General features: G+C 49.0%; 1 protein-coding gene across 1 annotated transcript in view; it reads left to right on the forward strand.

Moving 5' to 3' along the window:
* The window catches only part of LOC122544396 (zonadhesin-like), a 17,056-nt gene extending 2,446 nt beyond the window's left edge, over window positions 1-14,610 (forward strand). The window contains exons 2-6 of the mRNA XM_043683643.1: window positions 3,831-3,874; window positions 6,085-6,246; window positions 7,769-8,031; window positions 8,780-8,864; window positions 14,396-14,610. Coding sequence (XP_043539578.1) covers window positions 3,831-3,874; window positions 6,085-6,246; window positions 7,769-8,031; window positions 8,780-8,864; window positions 14,396-14,610 — 769 coding nt within the window. The remainder of the gene's footprint in view (window positions 1-3,830; window positions 3,875-6,084; window positions 6,247-7,768; window positions 8,032-8,779; window positions 8,865-14,395) is intronic.
* The last annotated feature ends 1,486 nt before the right edge of the window (window positions 14,611-16,096 follow it).

Consider the following 16,096-nt stretch of genomic DNA (forward strand, 5'->3'; position numbering starts at 1 on the left):
GTGTGTGAGAGCAAGTATGTGTGTGTGTGAGAGAGCAAGTATTTGAGTGTGTGTGAGAGAGTGAGTGTGAGAGAGTGAGTGTGTGTCTGTGTGAGAGAGAGAGTGAGTGTATGTGTGAGAGAGAGTGAGTGTGTGTGTGTGCCTGTGTGTGAGAGAGAGAGAAAGAGAATGTGTCTGTGTGTGTATCTGTGTGTGCACTATCTCTGTATCTACTTAATCAGAAAATGGTGAACAGTGTGAGTGGGAACCGCTATGGTCAGTTGGCAGATCACACAGGCACATTAATCTCGGGACAGTCTGATTGCTTGTATTCAAAATGTTTGATAGTACAGTACAGAAACAGGCCATTCAGCCTGACAGATCAATGTTGGCATTTACTCTTCCCCCATTTTACCTCACCCTATCTTCCTTTATTTAGCTTCCTCTTAGCATCTGTCCCACTTGCTTCCTTTGGACTGGGACAGTGACTTTTTGTAATTCACTCATGGATGTCACAACTTCTCTGACTAGGCAGAATTTGTTGCCCATCCCTAATTGCCCAGAGGATAGTTAAGAGTTAACCACATTGCTGTGGGTCTGGAGTCACATGTTGGCCAGACCAGGTAAGGATGGCAGATTTCCTTCCCTCACGGATAATAGGTTTTCCCGGTATTTGGCAATGGTGGTCACGAGACTCTTAACTTCAGATTATTTTTATTTAATTCAAATTCCACCCACGGCGAGATTCAAACCCAGGTCCCCAGAACATTGGCAGCACGGTGACTCAGTGGTTAGCACTGCTGCCTCACAGCACCAGGGTCCCCGGTTTGATTCCAGCCTCGGGTGACTGTCTGTGTGGAGTTTGCACATTCTCCTCGTGTCTGCGTGGGTTTCCTCCGAGTGCTCCGGTTTCCTCCCACAGTCCAAAGATGTGCAGGTTAGGGTGGATCGGCCGTGGGAAATTACCCATACAGTGTTCAGAGATGTGTAGGTTAGGTGCATTAGTCTGGGTAAATATAGGGTAGGGGAATGGGTTTGGGTGAGAGACTCTTTAGAGAGTCGATGTGGACTTGTTGAGCCAACTGGCCTGTTTCCACATTATAGGGATTCTATTAAAAAAAATTAGCTGAGTTTCTGGATTAATACTGTAAATAGTGAAAATACCACCAGCTCATCACTCCCCCTTTAACCCCCAGAATGGCAATCTGAGAATATTCCGGGAGGGGCAGTTTTAAATCCCGTAGCGGCTGGCAGAATTCCGTTAATAAAATGTGCAATATAAAGCCAGTCTCAGACTGGGACACCTTTTATTGATGGTTGCAAAAACACCCCACAGATTCGCGAAAGACCTTGAGGGAAGGGAAACGGATCAGTGTCTAGCCTACATGTGACTCCAGACCCACAGCAAAGTGGTTGACTCCGAACTGCCCTCTCAGGTCAAGGGGGGCCAGGGACTTTGGGCCTTGCTAGCGGTGCCCATATCTGATGCGAAACATAAAGAGAGTTTTACAATCCTCATCAATGTGAAATCTCTGCTGTAAATTGGGGAAATTCTTGCTCAAATGAATATGGCGTACAGCACGGAAACAGACCCTTCGGCCCAACCCGTCCATGCCGACCAGATATCCCAACCCAATCTAGTCCCACCTGCCAGCACCCAGCCCTTATCCCTCCAAACCCTTCCTATTCATACACCCATCCAAATGCCTCTTAAATGTTGCAATTGTACCAGCCTCCACCACATCCTCTGGCAGCTCATTCCATACACACACCACCCTCTGTGTGAAAAAGCTACCCCTTAGGTCTCTTTTATATCTTACCTCTCTCACCCTAAACCTATGCCCTCTAGTTTTGGACTCCCCTACCCTGGGGAAAAAGACCTTGTCTGTTCACCCTATCTCTGCCCATCATGATTTGGAGGTGCCGGTGTTGGACTGGGGTGTACAAAGTTAACTATCACACAACACCAGGTTATAGTCCAACAGGTTTATTTGGCAGCACTAGCTTTCAGAACGCTGCCCTGTATACTCCACAACCCCCTGGTGAAGGAGCAGCGCTCCGAAAGCTAGTGCTTCCAAATAAACCTGTTAGACCATAACCTGGTGTTGTGTGATTTTTAACCCTGTCCGTCGTGATTTTACAAACCTCTATAAGGTCACCCCTCAGCCTCCGACGCTCCAGGGAAAACAGCCCCATCCTGTTCGGCCTCTCCCTGTAGCTCAAATCCTCCAACCCTGGCAACATCCTTGTAAATCGTTTCTGAACCCTTTCAAGTTTCGCAACATCCTTCCTGTAGCAGGGAGAGCGGAACTGAACGCAGTATTCCAAAAAGTGGCCGAACCAATATCCTGCACAGGCCACTTAATGAAGCCTCTTTGGAATTTTTTCCTCAGTGGAAGTTGGATCATTAAATGCATTCAAGGCTGAGTTAGAGGGGTTTCTGATTGACAAGACAGTCAGGAGTTATTAGATTAGATTGCTTACAGTGTGGAAACAGGCTCTTCGGCCCAACAAGCCCTCACCGGCCCTCTGGAGAGCAGCCCACCCAGACCCATTCTCCTACACCTAACACTACGGACAATTTAGCATGGCCAATTCACCCTGACCTGCACATCTTTGGACTGTGGCAGGAAACCGGAGCACCCGGAGGAAACCCACGCAGACACGGGGAGAATGCGCAAACGCCACACAGTCAGTCGCCTGAGGCGGGAATTGAACCCGGGTCCCTGGCGCTGTGAGGCAGCAGTGCTAACCACTGTGTCACCGTGCCGCCCTGGAGAGGCTGGGTGTACCTGGGGAAGGATGTGGGGGGAGGGGTGGTGGATGACAGGAACATGGAGCCAAGTGTTCAGTCAGGTCAGAAATGACCTTATCACACGGTAGAAGAGGTCCAAGAGGCCAAATGGCCCGCTTCAATTCCTTATGACTTGACATCTTAAGTGTCTTGTCAAGTGTGGGATGCCTGTTTTTTAATCTTATTGCTTCTGTAGGATGTGGCCTTCACTGACAAGGTGAACAATTATCCCCCTGTACTGAGTGATTTACTCAACCATTTCACAGGAACGGCAGCCGGGGTTTGAGGGTTTGAGCTGCAGGGAGAGGCTGAATAGGCTGGGGCTGTTTCCCCCTGGAGCGTCGGAGGCTGAGGGGTGAGGCTTGTAAAATCATGAGAGGGGCACGGATAGGGTGAATAGCCATGGTCTTTTTCCCCAGGATTAGGGGAGTCTAAAACTGGAGGATGTGGTGGAGGCTGGTACAATGACAACATTTCAAAGGCATCTGCATGGGTATATGAATAGGAAGGGGTTCAGAGGGATATGGGCCAATGGAACCAGATTTATTTAGGATACCTGGTCGGCGTTGAGAGTTGGACCGAAGGGTCTGTTTCCGTGCTGTATGACTCCGTTTGCTCTGCGGCGGCTGAGAGTCAGCCATGTTGGTGTGGGTCTGGAGTCACGTGTAGGCCAGACCAAGTAAGGGTGAAAGGTTCCCCTCCTTAAAGGAGGCATGTGAACCAGTTAGGGATTTTTTTTTCCTCACTCTCAGACAACAATCAGCCACCACTGTCAAGCTCCCCCTCACCAAAGCTAGACCCTCGGTTCCAGATGTATTAATTTCGCCAGCGACTGTGACAAGATTTGAACCCATGATCCCACAGCATTGGCCAGGCCCATTGGGTTATGGGTCGAGTGGCATTCCACCACTGTTGCTTCTCCTTGCGCCCCCCTCCCCATCCCAAACCGATGTTGTTGGGTGAGCACACCAGGGACAGGCCCGTTGCCATGGAGATTTTACTTGACTGCCCCAGCGTTCAGGAATAACCCTGATCTTTTCCTTCTCTTCCCTTGCAGAACGTCTTCTCCCCAGGATTGCCATGGAGATGGCCCTGTTAAAGGTACGGTGGGGGCAGGGAGGCCGGGTGGGGAAGACATGACCGACTGTCAGGCAGCATTGGCATAGAGAACTGAGATGTCTCCTGCCTGAGGACTGGGAGACAGTTCAAGCCTTAACATCCTCAATGACTAGATTTCATTGAGAATAGCTGACTTGTACTCACTGGGTTTGTAATGGGTTACCAAACTAGCAAGGAGTCAAGATTAGAGTGGTGCTGGAATGAGGATGAGGCTATTGCCTGAAACGTCGATTCTCCTGCTCCTCGGATACTGCCCGACCTGCTGTGCTTTTCCAGCACCACACTCTCGACTCTAATCTCCAGCAGTGCCCACTCTCGCTTACTTTAAACTAGCGCGGCGTTCCCGTTGCCAAGTGGGGGAAAGGGACAAATCTATGGAAAATGACAGACAAAACGGACGCAAAAAACGGAAATTGCTGGAAAAGCTCAGCAGGTCTGGCAGCATCCGGGGAGAGAAATCAGAGTTAATGTTTTGGGGTTGAGTGACCCTTCCTCGGAACTGTTCTGTCCTCAGTTCTGAGGAAGGGTCACTCAAGCCGAAACGTTAACTCTGATTTCTCTCCCCAGATGCTGCCAGACCTGCTGAGCTTTTCCAGCAATTTCTCTTTCTGATTTACAGCGTCCCCAGTTTCCTCAATTTTTACTCAGACAAAAATGGCTGGCCATTCCCTTCAGTGGGCCCCGTGCTAACCTGGAAATGACTCCAAATTTCAATTAGAGGAGCGCAGTAAAGCTGATCTATCCTCTTTAGGATAAAGTGAAAACTACCTTTTACCTTCCACTCTCCCGGGTACAGAGGGACTCTTACTGACATGACCTTGCTTTTCCCCAATTGATTACTGCTCTTAATCACAGCGAGAGCATTAGCACATGCACACGCCGAGTCAAGAGACCGGGATTCACATCCCATCCTCATGAGCAATGCATCATCATACGTTTGCACGGGTTACTTAGAAATTATTTAGTGTACACACATTCAACCGACAAAGAATTTGTAACACTAGCACTCCAACCTGACTCTTTCGAAGGTGAAAGTGGGTGCTGCAGATGCTGGAGATTAGAGTCAAGATTAAGTTTGTGTTGGAAAAGCAAGGGGTGGCACGGTGGCTCACTGGTTAGCACTGCTGCCTCACAGCACCAGGGACCCGGGTTCGATTCCAACCTCAGGCGACTGTCTGTGTGGAGTTTGCACATTCTCCCCGTGTCTGCGTGGGTTTCGTCTGGGTGCTCTGGTTTCCTCCCACAGTCCAAAGATGTGCGGGTTAAGGTGAATTTAGTCAGAGGGGAAACGGGTCTGGGCGGGTTACTCGTCGGTGTGGAACGCGTTGGGCCGAAGGGCCTGTTTCCACACTGTAGGGAACCTAATCTAAAAAAGTCAGCCAGCATCCGCTGAACAGGACAATCGACATTTCGGGCAAAAGCCCTTCATCAGGAACACTTTCTAACCCAATCGCATCCGATGAACAGTCCCACCCCATCTATTCAGTCACACCACAATTGCCATCTCTTTCGCCATCGAGCCAGAAGGTTGTGGGTTCATGCCCTATCCCAGGATTTTAGTGTGTAGTTGAGTCCCACACTCCCGGCTCTTGAGGAAGAGCTGTCGTGTCAGAAATTCCGTCTTTCCGGATGAGGTGATAAGTTGTTACCGCTCCCTCTTACAAACGTCCCCACGGCTCCTGTTGGGAGAAGAGACGTTGTGAGGGTGGTGGGGTGAGGTGAGTTCTCCGTAGTGTGTAAAGTGCCTAATTCCTAAACCTCAACCGACAGCGAAAACTGTCAAGACAAAAAAAAAACCCAAATGAACCGCGGATGCTGTAAATCACAAACAAAACACAGAAATTGCTGGAAACAAAGCTCTGAGGCAAGAAATCAGAGTTAACGCTTCAAGTCGAGTGGCCCCTTCCTCAATGTTAGGGTCACCTGACCCGAAATGTTAACTCTGCTGTCTCTCCACAGATGCTGAGCTTTTCCTGCAAGTTCTGTTTTTTGTAGCTGGAACTGCCATTCCCCCATCCCCATTTTAGTGGGAGCTTGCTGCTGCGTTTCTGATGTTCCAACGGTGTGCGTGTTTATCGTCTGTCCAGGATTTGGCCAAGGGATTACCTCTGTGCGGGTTCCACCTCCTTGGTTACAGTTCCCTCCTGGGGCCCAGGTTACTTGGTTGAAGTGAGTGTCCTTCCTGTTTGCAGATTACATCACACGCTGTGATTTCAACGATGACGCCAAACCCTACTGCGACTGGGTCCAACCAGTAGGCAGCGACGATGGAGACTGGGACCGCTCGAAAGGTTCGGTATTAACCAAGCCATTGGAGGACCATCCTGCTCCTTGGGACGGGGCCAACAGGACAGGTAGGGTGGTACCCAAGTTGGGGCAGCGAGCTGGAATGGGCAAGTCATTCCTAGCCTTCAGCCGAGGGCCGGGAATGGGAGGCTCCCGTGAAACCCAATATGTTGCGATCTCGTGATGGAACTGCAGGGCTGAAGGAGCGCTGTCTGTGTGGAGTTTGCACATTCTCCCCTGTGTCTGCGTGGGATTCCTCTGGGTGCTCCGGTTTCCTCCCACAATCCAAAGATGTGCAGGTCAGGGTGAATTGGCCATGCTAAATTGTCCCATAGTGTTAGGTGGATAAGTCAGAGGGAAATGGGTCTGGGTGGGTCACTGTTCGGAGGGTCGGTGTGAACTGGTTGGGCCGAAGGGCCTGTATTCCACACTGTAGGGAATCCAACCTTAGCTCATTCTCCCCACTCTCTAGCAGGAGAGATATCTCGTGAAGTCTCATTTGGATTTGTTGGTGACCTTCTTATACGGATGGCTGTATTGGACTGCCCTGGTTTGAGACGCATCTGTAGCCTTGAGGCTCCCCTCTCTGACTGTACTGCCCCCCTCCCCCATTCTGAACCTCTTTCTGCTGTGGCTTTGCCTTCTCTCAGAATGACCACTGGCGGGCTCCTCCCATTTCTTCACATGTTAATGTAGGTAGCTCTTCCACCCTCCCTTTCTCAGAGTCTCGACACCGTGTGAGTACTGATGACTGATTGACGTATGTACCTGCATTGCTGCCTCACGGCGCCAGGGCCTCGGGTTCGATTCCAGTCTCGGGGGCGTCTGTCTGCGTGGAGCTTGCACATTCTCCCTGGTGGGTTTCCTCCGCTCTCCTCCAAAGATGTGCAGGTCAGGCCACAGCGTTTAGAGATGTGTAGGCTAAGTGGATTAGCCATAAGAAATGGAGAGTTATGGTTGGATGGGGGGGGGTGGATCTGGGTGGGAGGGTCAGTATGGACTTGATGGTCCGAATGGCCTGCTTCCGTGAAGTAGGGATTCAGTGATTCAACATCTCCTGACAGGTGCAAACACCTTCTCTACATCCATACGACCAAATTATTTTATAAAGACATCATCTCCTCTCAGCCTGTGCTGGAGAACGCAACCCAGTCCTTTCTATGATAGTTCTATGCTCTCGGTCCCTTACTCTATCCATCATTCCACTCCACCTCCCCTAGCTCTCTACATCATTTTCTTATTATGAAGGCGAGAACTGGGGGCAGTATGAGTTAGCAGGGATCCACGGGAATGGTGTGGATCAGGAATTCCCAAATGCTTCCGAAGCTGATCCAATCTTGGGGCTCGAAAGTTTTGGCCGTTGAGCAGTGAATTGGAGGGGGCGGTGATCGATGGGAAGAGGTGGATAAAGACTAGCATGAAACCTGTTGGGCTGAATGGCCTGCTGTCGTGCTGTGTCTATTCGGTCACAGAGCTCCATGTGTGCTCGAGCCAAGGGGAGATGGAACAGCAAGTCCCACCTTTTTAATAAAGTCTTATCTCGAAAGTCTGATTGAATAAGTAATTATTATTTCCTTGTCTTTGAACCAGGTTACTACATCTACCTGGATACTGTCAAATATCATCCCAAACAGTTCATCCGTCTGGAAAGTTCGACTGTGAATGTCACTGGCGATGTGTGTGTCGAGTTCTCTTACTACATGTATGGAGGGTTTGATAATGGACAGACCCTCAGAGTCCTACTCGCTCAAGACCCAGGCGACATGCAGCTGTGGAGTCGCAACGTATCCCAGAGCCACGCCTGGCTGTCGGGGTCAGTCACCATCCCGGGGCAGACCAGCGGCACCGTCCGGGTGAGGCGCTATATCAATCCTCGGGATTATCGGGGGTGGGGGGTGGGGGGGGCTCCCCTTCCCCTTGGTTCATTCCTTACACCCATCCCGCTGTGACCCAATTTACCACCCTGGGCACCAACTGAATTCAGATAGCGCCTCAGCGTATTCCCCTTCGCCCTGCAGTGCAGTGATGGAAGGAAGTGTGGCAGCCATTTGGGCACAGCAAGATCCCACACACTGCAAGGTCACAGTAACCAGGTGATTGACTTTACGGGAGGGGGAGATTTTGTTGGCGAAGGCCCCCCCTCACTTGAATAGCACCATTCAATCTTTCACACTAACCTGAGAGAGAAGGAAAGAGAGATTTGGGTGGCTTTGTTGAAACACACAAGTTTTATTTCAGACAGTTTTTAAGGTTGCCTGTCCTGGTTCTAGCCCATAAAGCATGAAGCTTCTTGTGGAAGTTAGTTCCGTAACAATCGAGGGTGATTGAAATCATGGTTGACATCTAATTGTCAAAGCCATTTCCAAAATGGAGTCAGGCAGAAGGGGACAGCAAGCGGTTTTGATAAGGGGCGATGGATGTCACGCCAATGCCCCCACCCCGATCAGTAAGGTTGATCTTTACCCTTGAGGCACAGTGTGCCCTTTCAAAAATGCAGGTGTACATCCTCCTCCATTAGGACTCCGAGTGCCTTGTCAATTGTGTGCCCCTCCCCCAGCCTGCTGACATCGTTCAGCGTGACTCTGTCTCCTTTTCCAACAGGTTATTTTTGAGGCGACCCGAGGCGGGAACGACTCGGCTCAAACGGCGCTGGATAACGTTGCCATAACGATGGGGCCTTGCTTCGGTGAGTCCAACCCGAAGCCTAACCTGTAGGTGGTGGTGTTGATGAATGGAGACACTGAGGGGGGGTGGTTTCCAACAGGTCAGCTGGTAGGAATGGGGCCCAGTTCTGACCTGGATTGAAGTTAGCGGAAGACACAATCAGATTCTCTGCGGGTGGGGGAAATCACAGCTCATATGCTGGTGAAAAATCAACCATAATTTCTTCATTTTAAAACTGGCCTAAGCGTGTCTACAAGAGGCCTAGAGGCCGTGAGGGAATCTCAAAGTTAACAGATTGCTGACTTACGATAGCATTGTTTCTTCTTCTGTCTGCTTGGATCTTTTTTTAAGGATCAGGAAGGCGGTATTTTTCAGTTTAATACATTTGTTAGGACTCCCAAGCATATCTATCAACATTACAATGTGAGATAAATAAGCAAGCGCAGACCATTCGGGCCCTCAATCCCATTCGATAAAATCATTGTGTCCACAACCCGACTTTCCTTTTCCATCTCCCATAATCCTTTATGCTCTTGTCAATTGGGCCTAGCTTGGTCTTGAATATATTCAATGATCTGGCCACCACTGCCCATCTGGGGAAGAGAGTTCCAAACCCTCCAGGGAGGAGAGGTTCCTTCTCATCTCCACCTTCAGTGGGAAATCTGGCTGAGACCCCTGATTCGACCCCCAACCACAAGGGGAAACATCCTCTCAGCATCTACCCTCTCAGAAGCTTCCAGGCTTCAGTACGACCGCTTCTGGGTTTTCTCAAACTCTAATGAACGCAGGCCTAACGTGCCCAAGCCACTCCCAAGCACACCAGTGCCCGGCAGTATCTCCAGCTGGCATGGAGCTCCCCATCCACGGGTAAAAGACCAATGGTGGAGGTAAGCACTGGGCACACCCCATGTCAAACACCATTCCATTCCATTTTACAGCCCCCCCCCCTGTATCTGCTAACTTGGGAGGGTTAATAGGCAGTCCTTCATAAAATTCCAGTCAACTAACTGATAAATTTTGGAGCGTGCCTTACTTCAATGTTAATATATTCATACCCGAGGCCATGACAATGTCACTGGGCCAGTGATCAGCTTAGTACTGTGCAGAGGCGGGGGTTTCAAATCTCACCCCCGGACAGTTCAATGGAGTTTCAATTCAATTAATAAATCCAGAGTCTGCCATGGTGGAAATGGCAACCATTATCCACCGTTGTAAAGGCCCATCCGGTTCACGAATGTCCCGGGCAAAACTGCGACACCAATATTCCCTGAAGACAGAAGGCTCCAGAAATTTAGGGACCGGAATTCCAGTTTGAGGCTTGTTGTCCGAGATAATGGTTCGAAAAGGGATAATATTGGTGAATGTATTGAACTCCAAAAACCTAATATTGTCCCACACTCCTCGGAGGAGGACCAGGTAAGGCTAGGTAAGGCAAATGGAGACAGATGGATCACTTTTGGGGTAGCACGGTAGCTCAGTGGTTAGCACTGCTGCCTCACAGCACCAGGGACCTGGGTTCGATTCCAGGCTCAGGCGTCTGTCTGTGTGGGTTTCCTCCGGGTGCTCCGGTTTTCCCCCACAGCCCAGGGATGTGCAGGTTAGGGTGGATTGGCCGTGCTAAATTACCCATGGTGCCCAGGGATGTGTAGGTTAGGGATAGTGTCCAGGGATGTGTAGGTTAGGGTGGGTTGGCCGTGCTAAATTACCCATAGTGTTCAGGGATGTGCAGGTTAGGGTGGTTTGGCCGTGCTAAATTACCCATAGTGTTCAGGGATGTGCAGGTTAGGGTGGATTGGCCGTGCTAAATTACCCATAGTGCCCAGGGATGTGCAGGTTAGGGTGGATTGGCCATGCGAAATACAGGGATAGGGTAAGGGGATGGATTGAGGTGGGATACTCTTCAGACGGGTGATACGGACACAAAGGGCTGAATGGCCTGCCTCCACACTGTGGGGGGGGTCTATGTTCTATGTCACCTCAGGCCCTGGTTAGTCTTTGAAATTATACCTAACTAGTTAACGTCATTTGTACATTGTTGGTGCAATGGAATAAACTATATCGGGTTGTTAAGACAAGTGCCTCTTCCGAAGGGAGACCCAGCAGTGATTAATCCTGTTATTACTGCTAATCAGATGGACCCGAGACTCAGCAGGGAGAGCAGCATTGGCACAGCAGAGGTTACTCAAGACTGATGGGCACCACAGGGACTGGGGTACATTAGCACTCCAGAGAATGTCACTTTAGTTTTTAGTAAAGTTTCCCTGTAGTCTCTTATGAGATGCTATCGTGCATTTGGTGATACCTTTGTTCCAGGGCCCCATTAGGGGCAGTTTAATTTTCATAAGTTTTTTTCTTTTAAGTGAGTAGAGAGGAGCATTTTCTCTATGACCTGGGCACCATATGGCCTGGCTTGCAATATTAATCCTTGAAACGATATTTTCATTGCAATCTGACCCATTTGATTTTTGTTAGAACCCCACTCAGAGGCCGTCAGTTCATATTTTGCTTTAATTTGGTTAATTCTCTTGTTCTAAAAGAATACAAAGGAAGACTGATGGTAGACCAATCACCACAAGTCACTGGTGGCTGGTACATCAACAGACAGCAAGGATTTCGAACGTCCAGTAGGCTCGATAGCTCATTGGTTAGCACTGCTGCCTCAGGGCGCCAGGGACCCAGATTTGACTCCAACCTCGGGCAACTGTGCATGTGCAGTTTGTACTTTCTGACCATGTCTGCGTGGGTTTCCTCCAGGTGCTCTGGTTGCTTCCCACAGTCCAGGGATGTGCAGGTTAGGGTGGATTGGCCGTGCTAAATTACCCATAGTGCCCAGGGAGGGGCAGGTTAGGGAGGATTGGCCGTGCTACATTGTCCCATAGTGTCCAGGGATGAGCAGGTTAGGGTGGATTGGCCATGCTAAATTACCCATAGTGCCCAGGGGTGTGCAGGTTAGGGTGGATTGGCCATGCTAAATTACCCATAGTGTCCAGGGATGAGCAGGTTAGGGTGGATTGGCCATGCTAAATTACCCATAGTGCCCAGGGATGTGCAGGTTAGGGTGGATTGGCCGTGCTAGATTGTCCCATAGTGCCCAGGGAGGGGCAGGTTAGGGTGGATTGGCTATGCTAAATTACCCATAGTGCCCAGGGATGTGCAGTTTAGGGTGGATTGCTGTGCTACATTGCCCCATAGTGTCCAGGGATGTGCAGGTTAGGGTGGATTGCTGTGCTACATTGCCCCATAGTGCCCAGGGATGTGCAGTTTAGACAGGTTCGCCATGGGAAATGCAGGATTACAGATATGGGGGGTGAGTGGGGGGGGGGGGGGGGAGGGGGGGCAGGCTCCTCGTTGCGGAGCTGTTGTGGACTTGATGGGCCAAATGGCCTGCTTTTGCGCTGTCGGGATTCTATCTCATTCCATGCATGGCAAGATCCCATAAAGCCTCCTGCCATATGGAACTAACCACCCTTTGTGGTCTGGTGTGGGCACTGGAGGAGGGGCCTGTTGGCATGTCGTGTCCTGTGGATTGTCACACAAATCCCCATCACCGACAGATCACAATTTTGATTTGATTAGATTAGATCCCCTACAGTGTGGAAACAGGCCATTCGGCCCAACAAGTCGACAGCAACCCTCCGAAAAGTAAGATAAATCAACGCTTCTTTTAATGGTCCCAAAGATTTTTCTTCTTAGTTGCTCATTGCACTCATTCACGTTCGAGAGAGACAGTCCGAGAGGCGTTATTAATTCTGGTCAAATTACAGACATAGAACATAGAATGTTACAGCGCAGTACAGGCCCTTCGGCCCTCGATGTTGTGCCAACCTGTGATATTAATCTGATGCCCATCTCAACTACACCATTCCATTATTATCCATATGTCTATCCAATGCCCATTTAAATACCCTTAATGTCGGCGAGTCTACTACTGTTGCAGGCAGGCCGTTCAACCCCCACTACTACTCTCTGAGTAAAGAAACTACCCTTGATATCTGTCCTGAATCTGTCACCCCTCAATTTAAAGCTGTGTCCCCTCATGTTAGCCTTCACCATCCGAGGAAAAAGGCTCTCACAGTCCACCCTGTCGAACACTCTGATTATCTTATACGTCTTGATTAAGTCACCTCTCAACCTACTTCTCTCCAACGAAAACAGCCTTAGTTCCTTCAGTCTTTCCTTGTAAGACCTTCCCTCCATACCAGGCAACATCCCAGTCAATCTCCTCTGAACCCTTTCCAAAGCTTCCGCATCCTTCCTATAATGTGGTGACCAGAACTGTACGCAATACTCCAGGTACAGCCGCACCAGTGTCTTGTACAGCTGAAGCATGACTTTGTGGCTCCAAAACTCAATCTCCCTACCAATAAACGCCAACAGACCATATGCCTTCTGAGGAACACTCTCAAACTGGCTGGCAACTTTCAGGGATTTATGCACCTGGACACCAAGATCTCTCTGCCAAGCATTTTACCATTAGCCCAGTATTCAGTATTCCTGTTACTTCTTCCGAAGTGAACTTTTCTGCATTAAACTCCATTTGCCACCTCTCAGCCCAGCTCTGCATCGTATCTATGTCCCTCTGTAACCCACAATATCCTTCGGCACTATCCACAACTCTGCCTATCTTAATGTCATCTACATATTTATTAACCCATCCTTCAATGGCCACCTCCAGATCATTTATAAAAATGACAAACAGCAGTAGCCCCAAAACAGATCCTTGCGGTACACCACTGGTAACTGAGCTCCAAGATGAACATTACCCATCAACTACCACCCTCTGTCTTCTTTCAGCTAGCCAATGTCTGATCCAAACCGCTAAATCACCTTCAATTCTGAAACTCTGTATTTTGTGCAACAGCCTACCGTGTGGAACCTTATCAAACACCTTACTGAAGTCCATATACACCACATCAACCACTTTACCTTCATCCACCTGTTTTGTCACCTTCTGTAAAGAACTCAATACGGAACTCAACCCTTCACAAAACTGTGTTGACTATCCCTAATCAACTTATTCCATTCTCGATGATTACAAGTCCTATCTCTTATAACCTTTCCCAACACCTTACCCAGAACTGAAGTAAGGCTCACTGGCCTATAATTCCCAGGGTTGTCCTGACTCTCCTTCTTAAACAAGGGAACAACACTTGCAGTCCTCCAGTCTTCTGGCATTACTCCTGTCGACAATAATGACATAAAGATCGAAGCCAAAGGCTCTGAAATCTTCTCCCTGGCTTCCCAGAGAATCCGAGGATAAATCCCATCCAGCCCTGGGGTCTTATCTATTTTCAGATCTTCCAAAATAGCTAAAACCTCCTCTTCGTCAACCTCAATCCCATCTAATCATGTAGCCAGTATCTCCGTATCCTCACTAGCATTGCCCTTTGCCAATGTGAATACTGACAAAAAGTATTCATTAAGCGCATCCCCTAGGTCCTCAGACACCACACACAACCTTCCACTACCGTCTTTGATTAGCCCAAATCTTAGTCTAGTCATTCATTTATTCCTGGCACTAATTCATGACATTTCTCATCCTGCTCTGCACAGCTTGTATCAGAGGTTGCGATTTTGATGAGGACCTGTGTGGTTGGACGACAGAGAAGTATGTGGGTGATAAAGATGATTTTGGCTGGCAACAGTGGACAGGCAACACACCCACAGATCACTCAGGCCCTGATGATGACTTCTCCAAGCCTGGCTGTAAGGAAACAGTGTTTTTAAAATCATACTCACAGAATTACTGCAGCACAAATCAACTTTAGAAAACTCATTTGATAGACACAAGCATGATCACAAACATTCACATACAATCTCACACATTCGCAGACTGACACTCATTCACAAAAACTCATGTTCACATTCTTCTCCACACTCACACACGTTCACGCAGATACACCGTGCTCAGATACAACTCCATATCCACTCTCACACACGTTCACACAGATACACCGTGCTCAGATACAACTCCATATCCACTCTCACACACGTTCACACAGATACACCGTGCTCAGATACAACTCCATATCCACTCTCACACACGTTCACGCAGATACACCGTGCTCAGATACAACTCCATATCCACTCTCACACACGTTCACACAGATACACCGTGCTCAGATACAACTCCATATCCACACTCACACACGTTCACACAGATACACCGTGCTCAGATACAACTCCATATCCACACTCACACACGTTCACACAGATACACCGTGCTCAGATACAACTCCATATCCACACTCACACACGTTCACACAGATACACCGTGCTCAGATACAACTCCATATCCACACTCACACACGTTCACACAGATACACCGTGCTCAGATACAACTCCATATCCACACTCACACACGTTCACACAGATACACCGTGCTCAGATACAACTCCATATCCACACTCACACACGTTCACACAGATACACCGTGCTCAGATACAACTCCATATCCACACTCACACACGTTCACACAGATACACCGTGCTCAGATACAACTCCATATCCACACTCACACACGTTCACACAGATACACCGTGCTCAGATACAACTCCATATCCACTCTCACACACGTTCACACAGATACACCGTGCTCAGATACAACTCCATATCCACACTCACACACGTTCACACAGATACACCGTGCTCAGATACAACTCCATATCCACACTCACACACGTTCACACAGATACACCGTGCTCAGATACAACTCCATATCCACACTCACACACGTTCACACAGATACACCGTGCTCAGATACAACTCCATATCCACACTCACACACGTTCACACAGATACACCGTGCTCAGATACAACTCCATATCCACACTCACACACGTTCACACAGATACACCGTGCTCAGATACAACTCCATATCCACACTCACACACGTTCACACAGATACACCGTGCTCAGATACAACTCCATATCCACACTCACACACGTTCACACAGATACACCGTGCTCAGATACAACTCCATATCCACACTCACACACGTTCACACAGATACACCGTGCTCAGATACAACTCCATATCCACACTCACACACGTTCACACAGATACACCGTGCTCAGATACAACTCCATATCCACACTCACACACGTTCACACAGATACACCGTGCTCAGATACAACTCCATATCCACACTCACACACGTTCACACAGATACACCGTGCTCAGATACAACTCCATATCCACTCTCACACACGTTCACGCAGATACACCGTGCTCAGATACAACTCCATATCCAC

Source organism: Chiloscyllium plagiosum, chromosome 48 (assembly GCF_004010195.1).
Source record: "Chiloscyllium plagiosum isolate BGI_BamShark_2017 chromosome 48, ASM401019v2, whole genome shotgun sequence".
NCBI classification, from domain to species: Eukaryota; Metazoa; Chordata; class Chondrichthyes; order Orectolobiformes; family Hemiscylliidae; genus Chiloscyllium; species Chiloscyllium plagiosum.